The 9,499-nt window shown below is 44.8% G+C and overlaps 1 protein-coding gene across 1 annotated transcript; it reads left to right on the top strand.

The window, feature by feature from the left end:
• The first annotated feature begins 1,433 nt into the window (after positions 1-1,433).
• On the top strand, positions 1,434-9,454 carry fbxl9 (F-box and leucine rich repeat protein). The gene is made up of 11 exons (XM_071914935.2): positions 1,434-1,696; positions 2,820-2,921; positions 3,231-3,365; positions 4,399-4,578; positions 5,262-5,567; positions 5,743-5,959; positions 6,121-6,278; positions 6,720-6,938; positions 7,096-7,308; positions 7,556-7,773; positions 7,999-9,454. Exons 1-11 carry the CDS (start codon positions 1,643-1,645, stop codon positions 8,165-8,167), a joined length of 1,971 nt encoding a protein of 656 aa, XP_071771036.2. The 5' UTR covers positions 1,434-1,642; the 3' UTR covers positions 8,168-9,454.
• Positions 9,455-9,499: the final 45 nt, after the last annotated feature.

The following is a 9,499-nucleotide window of genomic DNA, read 5'->3' as shown; positions in this document are numbered from 1 at the left end:
GCTGAAAAAAAAAACATGTTCAGTGATGATTCATACTTACAGACTGATAGGCTGACAGTTCGATGTTAGGTCATCCCAGATTATCTGATATAGGTTTTCAGTCTAGCTTCAACTTGTGATCATATATTTACATATAAATAAAGCAATTCCAGTATCATCTAGTTTCTTCTTACCTCAATACTGGACCTCACATTCTAATACAGATATGATTTCTCAATGTAATCAATATATCAGTAATCACTAAGCTAAAACAAATGTAGCTGTCAATACATTTCGTACGTTTGATTTACACATTTGACATGTACAGTGAGTGTTTTTATGTTCATATAAGTTTTGTTATATGTTTGATATGATTTGTACAGTAATGTAAATACATTTGTTTTTTGATGTTTAGACGAAAGGCATTTTCATTTTCCTGTGTAATCTAAAATTATTGTGCTGCTTCGCAACGTCGCAACGTACATGCATTCTAAAAATGCAGAATGTTTTTTTGTGTGTTTTAAATGAATATATAATACAATAATAATATGTGAAGATGATAATTTCTGTATAGATGCTTTGCTTATTGATACAGCCTCAGAGAATGGGCTGCTTCAACCAGCTACTCATACTGCCAGACAATCTGTAGATAGGAATATGAATGTTGTTTTGCCCTTATGGTTGTGTGTGTGTGTGTGTGTGTGTGGGTGGATGGATGGGTGGATGGATGGATGGATGGGTGTGTGTGTGGAGAAAGAGGGCAGGGTGATAGAGCATTAGAGATTCTCTAAAAATGGTGTGTACAATGATGCTCTTAAGCTTGCTTTTTATTGTCACTGCTGTCTCTGTAGCCCTGTCTTTTGTGGATTTTATTCAAATAAACGACTGTTTTCAACATATTTTATTTCGAGTTTTACATCTGACCAACTATGATGGCTTCTCCTCCTTTTCCTGAAGGTCAAACAAGTTATTGCTCAACAACCACAGCAGTTGCAGTCACTTTCTGTTGAGTCAGATTGAAAAAGCAGAATTCACTCAATCACTGGAATAAAATCTTGAAGAACAGTTGTCACAGAATTGGGGTCAACTGTAAAGAAAATGTCCTAGATTCACTTCAAGCGATATCACCACAGCACCATGGAAACACCAATCACTGCTAACGTTATACCTGTATCCATATCTATTGATGTGGGCCTTGGCAGAGAGGGAGACTATCTACACATGCTGGTAAATGTAGGCTGTGGTTGGTTCCTCCTCCTTCATCAGCATGGCCACAAGGCAGAGACCTTCATTTCCCACAAGTCCCCGCCCCTCCCCCGTGACGTCGGAGTGTGTGTTTTGGTTTTTGCGGTCAGCTGATCCAGATAGCGCTAGGTGTGAGCCGGCAAGATCGCTACGTATCGTCGGCTCTCGCGTATCTAAAGTGGTTAATTTCATTGAATGGCATAGGTGGGGCACCAGCTTGCATGGACAGTCGCTTTACGGGTGAGAATGAAACGATTCAACAGCTTCTCATGTCTCTCAGTGACCAGCCGTTAGCTATACCGCTAACATTAGCTCAGCCGACAGCTTTAGACTTCTCCTGCCGCTAGCTAGTTAATTGGTCAACAGGTGATGCCTGTGGAAGGTTGGACTCCCTTTTTGTAACCGAGAAGAAGCTGCAATGGGTGACAGCAATGGGGAGGATATCATGGAAACGCCCGAGCTGCCAGTTGAAGTGAGTAATGGGTATGGTTATGGTTGTGGATATTAGTTTGTCTGCTAGCTTAGTTGGGGTTAGCTGGTGGGTTACAATGCTTATTTATTTGACTGAGCATGCATGCTGTTTTCCAGCAACAGCTTCGTATTCATACAGTTACACTCATATTCATACACATATTCACACACCTGGGAGCTGCCCTGTGCAAACAGTCTTGTACTGCTGGCCACTGAGCACCTCCACCAGAGCAATGGGGGTTAGGGGGGGGGGGGGGGCTGGTTTGTGTTTCCATCCACAAACCAGCTTCTCTAACCTCGAGGCAACCAACGACCCAGTCTGTAACCTATTTCTCATCACTCCTGAGTGAGAGTTCATTTTTGCCATGAGCTTGATATGAAGAGCAAATGCTCACCACCTGCCAGATGCTGGTGAATTTGGAACTCAGAAATACACACCAACCCATGGACAAAAAAAGATTATTGTCTGCCCTGTACTTGTATAACTTCACAACAACTCTCCAAGCTGACAGTGACTGCTTAATTTGCTGTCCCGATGTGGCTTTTTACTTGTCCTGCTCACCACTTACACAAAGACTGTGCATTTCATCAGCCAAGTGTTAGCCTTCTTTCAAATTGTTCCTAACATCCATGTTCAGTGTTTGATTACATTTCTGTGTAAAGTGCACTTTAAATGAATTTGAATCGATTTGACCTGTCACAGAACGGGGACTGCCCATTGTTCCAACGGCCCATTATTCCGAAACCCCAATAGTCCGAAAAATGTCCCATATTGGACCGAAAGACCATTTGTCCGACATCCCAGAGGTGGTTGGGTTGAGGCATGGGGTCACTGAGGTTAGGGTTAGAGCAAGCTTACGGTCAAGGCTGTCAGAAGCCACGGTTGTGGATGGAGCCAGGCATGGAGTATTCGGACTATTGGGGTTTCGGAACAATGGCATGGCACCCACAGAACAATATGTCATTCATTCATTTATTCATTACGCTATCGTTTGAGTAATGCAACAAGATGGCAATAACCATGCACCACTATGCAGTGTGATTAGTATCTATATAGCCCTTGGGTGGATTTTCCTCTTCTTAGCTGATGTAATCTAACGCTGTGTTTCCACCCCTTGCTGCAGATCATCATTTACATCCTGAGCTTTCTCCACGCTTCAGACAGGAAGGAAGCCTCGCTCGTCTGCCACAGTTGGTACATCGCCAGCCAGGACCTGTGCTTCCAGGTAGTCTGCACCAGACCAAAGATGTACATTTGTGTAATAAAGGCTTAATTTCTGTGTCTCAATTTCTCAATTATTACTAAATGATAAGTGTAAGGTAAGAGTGTTGGGGTTAGGCTGTTGAATGATTTAAAGATTAAAGTTTAAGTGGAGAGGGCTGTATGTGTGTATTTGTCTTGGGGTTTGTCTTGGGGTTATGCAAAATATATTTTTTAATAGAAAGCATAGAATTGAAGTGGAAGTTACCTTCCTCTCTCTGTTTCTCTCTCTCTCTCTCTCTCTCTCTCTCTCTCTCTCTCTCTCCCTGTATAGAAGAACGTCACATTCCGCTTCCCGGCGTCATCCTCGTCCCTGGAGCTGATCAGGGGTCTGGGTCGAAGGTCACGTTGCAGATTGATCATCAGCCAGCTCGATGGGTTCAGTATGTCTCGAGCCCTGCTACTGGAGGTGCGGTATGCTGTTATGGTCATACCTGTCCAGTCAGGTTAGGGACAGGGTCAATACTAAACACAGCACTTCATAGTTATGGGTTAGTGTGTTTGCGGATAGTTACAGTCAGTCGCTGTTGTCGTGTGAAAACTGTCTAACCCCAATTTTGGTGATTTTAATGTTTTCACTTCAATTGAAGGATTACATGCTCCTCTGTGGGTTGAGAAAATTCTCCCACCTCTTGGGCTTATGAAAACTTTTCAGAACCCATTGAATAAACTCAAAAATGCATTGTCATCAAGCAAAAAACAAGTTTTTATTAGTCCCTGAAAAGTTGACATTTCAGAGATACAAGGTTTACGATATGCTACTGTCCCCTATATCTAGGAGCAAGATAATTTTTTGGATCATACACACATTATCCTGTGGCTTAAGTTTGTAGTATTTGTATGGTGTGACTATGATCCGTTATGGTCACACTCACACATTTTGTAGTGCGGTCATTAGACACATCATGGTCCAAGGTTCACAGCAGCTAGTTATTGTTTGTATGTTTGAATTCACCTAATTGAGCGTGATGACATTAAGTTGTGTAACACAGCACACATGAGGCAACTATAGTTAATGTATATGGATTAGTGATGTGAGATTTCTTTATTCAGTTTCTTGTTTTTTTGTGAACATGCAAATGCAACAAGCCAGTGGTTGGTGTTTGTAAAACATTAACTGTTGCCCAGGGAGATGAGGTCAAAGTCTAATCTATCAATGTTTACATTAGATTAAATATGTGTTGGAATTAGATTCACTCAGGAAATGAGGAAATGCTACTGCTGTCACACACACTGTCCCTTATCATAGCATGAAATTAATGGTACCACATCGCCCCATTCTCCCTCTTGCCTCCCCTGTTGCTTCCATATTTGCTTTACTCCCGTACTACCCGTTTCTTCTTCCTCTATTTCTCTTCTCCTCCTCCTGTCTCTCTTCTCTTTCTCTGTCATTTTCTATGCTGTCTCTCTCTCCCCCCCCCCCGCTCTGTCTCTCTCTTCAGGTGGGTGTGTGTCTGGGCCCCAAGCTGGAGAGCTTGGCCCTGCCTGGCAGCAGTATAACAGAGGCCTCTCTGCTGGGGCTCCTCCCCCGCCTCACCTCCCTCCGCAGGCTGGACCTGAGAGGCCTGGACAGCCTCTTCATGTCCGGAGCCTTCCTCTCCAGGGAGGAGCACAGGCAGCAGGTGTGTCGTTGTTGTCATTGTTTGAACAAGACTTGAGTTGGCTGTTCTGACAACATGGCTTGATCATCCTCAAAGTCTGTCCCTCTTTAGCTTCATAATCATCTTTTAATGTTAAATCTATATTACACTGTAGATGAATTAAGTGAACTAAGACTGTAATGGTGATATGTACACTGTGCAAACACATTAGACTCGGTGTCTAATAATTAACTTTTAGCTCACCTGCCAAGGGCTGATAAATTACCTACCAATTACCTGCCAAGAATAATTTTTACTGACCAAATTAATGAATATACATTTTTCATGGGAATATGCCACCCTACCTGTTTTCAGTGCTATTGTTTTCACAAAATCAGATAGACTCCCAGAACAGACTTAGAGTGCTTAGCCTAATTTAAAACTTGCTCACTCATGTTCATTCTTTTCATCACTTTTTTTTTGTGACAGTAGTCTAGTTAAGTGGAGAAACAGGAGAAAATTTCCTTTCTACCTATATCCAAACAATAGCTCTATCTCTTCCTACTCAGAACTGTTAAGTGTCTCTTCATGTCTGCAGCCCTCTGGTGAGAGAAGGATGTTTATGATAGTTTATTTGATATACATGTACAAGTATTGCAGATAAAAGTAAAACCTCAACCTCTCCAAGCCACACTCCGTCCTAACGAAGCGCTGTCTTGTCCCAGGTCCGGTCAGCTCTGTCTGGTCTGGAGGAGCTGGACCTGTCGGACCTGCGCTACCTCTCTGACCTCACCTTCAACCGGCTGACTGGCTGCACCCCACGCCTCCGCCGCCTCTCTCTGGCCGGCTGCCATATCGCTTTCGAGTTCGACCCGTACCTAGGGTGCCCGGTGGGGGCCGTTCAGGACTCGTCGGCGTTACTGTCCCTGAGGAACCTGCGGAGGTTGTTGACGGAGCAGAAGTCCACCCTCGTGGCTCTGGACCTCAGCAGAACCTCCATCACCCCCGAGTCACTGCGCACCGTTGCACAGGTGGGGGAGCACCAACCAAGCCCAGGTTTTGAGCATTTGCTTTAACCTGCCTGAAGATGATCGGAGTTTGCACTTTAGGAACTATTCCATTGGTTCGACTCAGAGAAGATGCATAGATTGTGGATGTTTTTCACTCCTTGTAAAGTCATGTGTTTTTTCTCTGTCCCTGTCCCAGGTTCAGGGTTTGTCCCTAGAGGAACTGCGTCTGCAGGGCTGTAAGGAGCTGACTGACTACTCAGTGGAGATGCTGGTGAAGCACCAGCCGGGCCTCCAGAGTCTGGACATCAGTGCCTGTACGGAGCTGACCAGCAGGGCTGTGGTGGCCATCGGACTGGGCCTGAAGGGACTGAGACAGCTCTCCTTGTCCCGCGACTGGAGGGTCACCGAAAAAGGTGCTCAGAGTATATTTTTTTATTTGCTTGTTCCATAGAAGTGTGTACATCTAACCTGCTAAGGCCTGAGGCAGGATAAGGTCGACTTGAAGTATAAATGGAAAGCAAGTTCAGTAAAAATGCATTATGTTCCAACGTTAACGGTTTCGTGTCCCGCACAGGCCTTGCTGACCTGCTGTCCGTGTCGTCCCTGAAGAGTCTGGACCTGTCCGAGTGTCTGCATGTCAGCGGGGGGGAGATGGTGAAGGGCCTGACGGGACCGGACACCACCAAAGCACGGCTGGAGACGCTCAGCTTCAAGAGCTGCACCTACATAAGGGTCAGTCTTGTGCGTGTGTCCTTGAGAAAGAGACAGACAGAAATCTAGTTTAGGTGCAACAGTAGAGAATATACTGTAGCTGTGATGCTGCAGTTTCTATCATGGCATCAAGCTGCCATGATATCTCTCTCTCTCTCTCTCTCTCTCTCTCTCTCTCTCTCTCTCTCTCTCTCTCTCTCTCTCTTCTCTTTCTCTCTCTCTCTCTCTCTCTCTCTCTCTCTCTCTCTCTCTCTCTCTCTCTCTCTCTCTCTCATATTTACAGTCAGCTATACAATATTCTTGATTGTCTTGAATGATGTAAAGGTGATATATATTTTCCTGCTATAAACACGGTATCATCTTCCTCTCCACTAGTTTATGAGAATCGGACAGTAAAGAAAAACTCTTCTTTATGTTTTCTGATGGTTTCATATCTCTCTCTCTCTCTCTCTCTCTATGTAGGACCTAGCTGTATTCTCCCTCGCCCAGCTCCTCGGTTCTACACTCCGTGAGCTGGACCTGACCTCGTGCGTCTACCTGACCGACCTGTCCGTGCGCGCTATCGCCACCTACCTGCAGGGGCTGGTCGTCCTGCGGCTCGGCTGGTGCAAAGAGATCACAGACTGGGGTTTATTGGGGATGGTGGAGCCGACCAAAGAGTGTGAACCCGCCCAGCAGATGGTGAGAATCACAGTGGGACGGGTAGAGGGAGGCGGAGGGAGTGAGAAAAAATAAAGAAAAGGAAAAGAAAAGCCAATGTCAACTCATATATACAACTCAGTATATCGTTCCATAGCTGTTATCATCATCTGGTATTTCCCGTTCGTCCCATCTGCAGGAAGACAAGGGTCCCAGGTTCACCCGGACCTTCGGCAACATGGGCTTCTTCCGGCCTCCCAGCATGCCTTTCCAGGAGCGACCCAAGCTGGTGACGGAGGAGGACCTGGGCCTGTTTCGACAGCAGGAGGGGGCTTCGCTGCTCGCACTCAACAGGCTGCAGGAGCTGGACCTGTCTGCCTGCTCCAAACTCACCGACAGCAGCATCACACAGGTGGGGTGGAGGCAGGGGAGAGTGTGTGTGTGTGTGTGAATGTGTGTGTGTCACTCAGTACGCTGCCAGAACTGCATCTCTCAGTAGGTTACTTGACAATTAGAGTCAGTCCTGGTCCTAAGAGCGTTCTCTCTGACCAGTAGGCCACCCTGCCTTCCTAATTGGGCATTGGGCCCTTATAGTGTGAATATAGTATGCATGAAATGATTCCATAGCTTCAGTCTGTTTTCCCTCTCTCGCTCCCCAGGTGCTGCGTTACCCAGACCTCCACCGCCTCTCTCTCTCCATGCTGCCGGAGATCAGCGACGCCAGCCTGGCTTCGGTGGCCTGGCACTGCCGCAGCCTCACCAGCCTGGCGCTCAGCCACTGCCCCCGCATCAGCGACCGCGGAGTGGCACAGGCCGCGCCGTACCTCCACAGACTGCAGCATCTTTACCTCTCCTGCTGCGACAACATTACTGACAGGTGAGCCTCACACGTCACACGTTAACACGTTACACTTGTCATTTCAGTGCTTTTATCATCCGATCACACCGAGATGCATTAAGCGTCAGATCTGGATGCACAAAAATCTGTGATCTCATCAAATCTGATGTTTAGGATCAGATATCGATCACACTGAAAAATCACATTGAACTACCAAATGTAACTGTAGCCCTAGATAAAGGAAGATACATTTTGAACCCCCAGATCTCTGTCCCTCCTGATGCGGCACTGTAAGAGGCTGAGAACACTCGACATCTCCATGTGCAAAGACATCTCCATAACAACCGTCGACCTCCTCCAATCACAGCTGCCCTTCCTGGAAAACGTCCACTGCCGATTTGTAGGTGGGGCTGACCTTACCCTTACGCTCTGATTGGCTGAAAGTTCTGAATGTTTGTTGGACCTTGTTTTTTTTTTTTTGTTTTTTTTAAACAGTTGACCAAAACCTGCTACTTGAGATTTTGCACATTTCAACAATTTGCACTGAAGAACTGAAGGCAATGTTGTTGAAAGGTTTCAGTTTACAGTGGTAACCACTGTACAAGACCACCAACCTGCATGTATACATCATCAGTACTGAGTTTCTAATTAGTTTCTCTTCTGTGTGGAAGAGTGGTAAGAGTTTGGATGGGATGTTTTTTAGGTCCGGTACATGTGGTGCATCACCACTGAGGGCACTGATTTTATCTATTGAGAAGATGTCTAGTGTTTGTCAATATACTGTTTGACCATGTCAAAGTACTGTGTCTAGATACAATTAGCTGCCAAAGTCAAGATAGCACCTGTGTAAAAGTGGGATATCAAGTAAAATGACAGCAGGTGCTCTGATATAGGGGTGGTGTCCTCAACCTTACCCCTTTGTGAGCAAGGTAAAGGCCAGTGATGATCATCTTCATTGCGTGGTGAAGAATTTCTACTGTGAAAGGCCATGAAAACAGAAAATGAGCATGAAAACTGTCTGTCCAGGCTGTCTCAGTTGAACATATGGGAGATTCTGCAGCATTGCCTGAGACTGTTTTCATCATCAAAACACCAAATAATGATAAATAATTTCATCCTGGACGAATCGGTACAACTTCAGACTTTCGCAGATGCTTTGACAAGATGCATTGAAGCTGGTCTTGTGATGGGCGACCACCCTATCTAAACACTTTCCTCTTTTTTTTTTGGCAGTAGAGTATGACTGACTTTTTACATTGGAACATGTCAGTAGGGTGCCTGCACTTATACTGCACTGACTCTGTTCTACTGTTTTATTTTTTTTAGAGGTTGGTTAAAAACAGCCAGCATTATCAGGGATGCAAGTAGCGTTAAAAGGCTTAAAATGGTCTCTAATATTAATGAATGGGAGTAATGTCCCAAAAATACCAGAAAATTCACGTCACAACATTTCTTTTCAACATAGTTTGCTATTACCACTGGCTAGTACAAGACTACTATAGCAAAATAGGAAAATCAAGCATTTTATTGTCTTTTAGGAGACATGGCCAAGCACTGAAGCCTAACAGAAATAATATCTCTTGCTGTGTACAATAAATTGGTGTTTGATAATTTTGTACTACTGTAAAATTGTATGATACACTGTGACAGAGGTGAAACTATAGAATGTAAAGAGACTGTTAAATGAATATAAAATTATTGTATCATAAAAGTACCAAATATAAATGGTGTTAATTTTATCAATAAACCAAAGTTTGGCTTCTTA

Source organism: Centroberyx gerrardi, chromosome 4, assembly GCF_048128805.1.
Source record: "Centroberyx gerrardi isolate f3 chromosome 4, fCenGer3.hap1.cur.20231027, whole genome shotgun sequence".
In the NCBI taxonomy this organism is placed as follows: domain Eukaryota; kingdom Metazoa; phylum Chordata; class Actinopteri; order Beryciformes; family Berycidae; genus Centroberyx; species Centroberyx gerrardi.
This window is presented reverse-complemented; position numbering and strand designations above follow the sequence as displayed.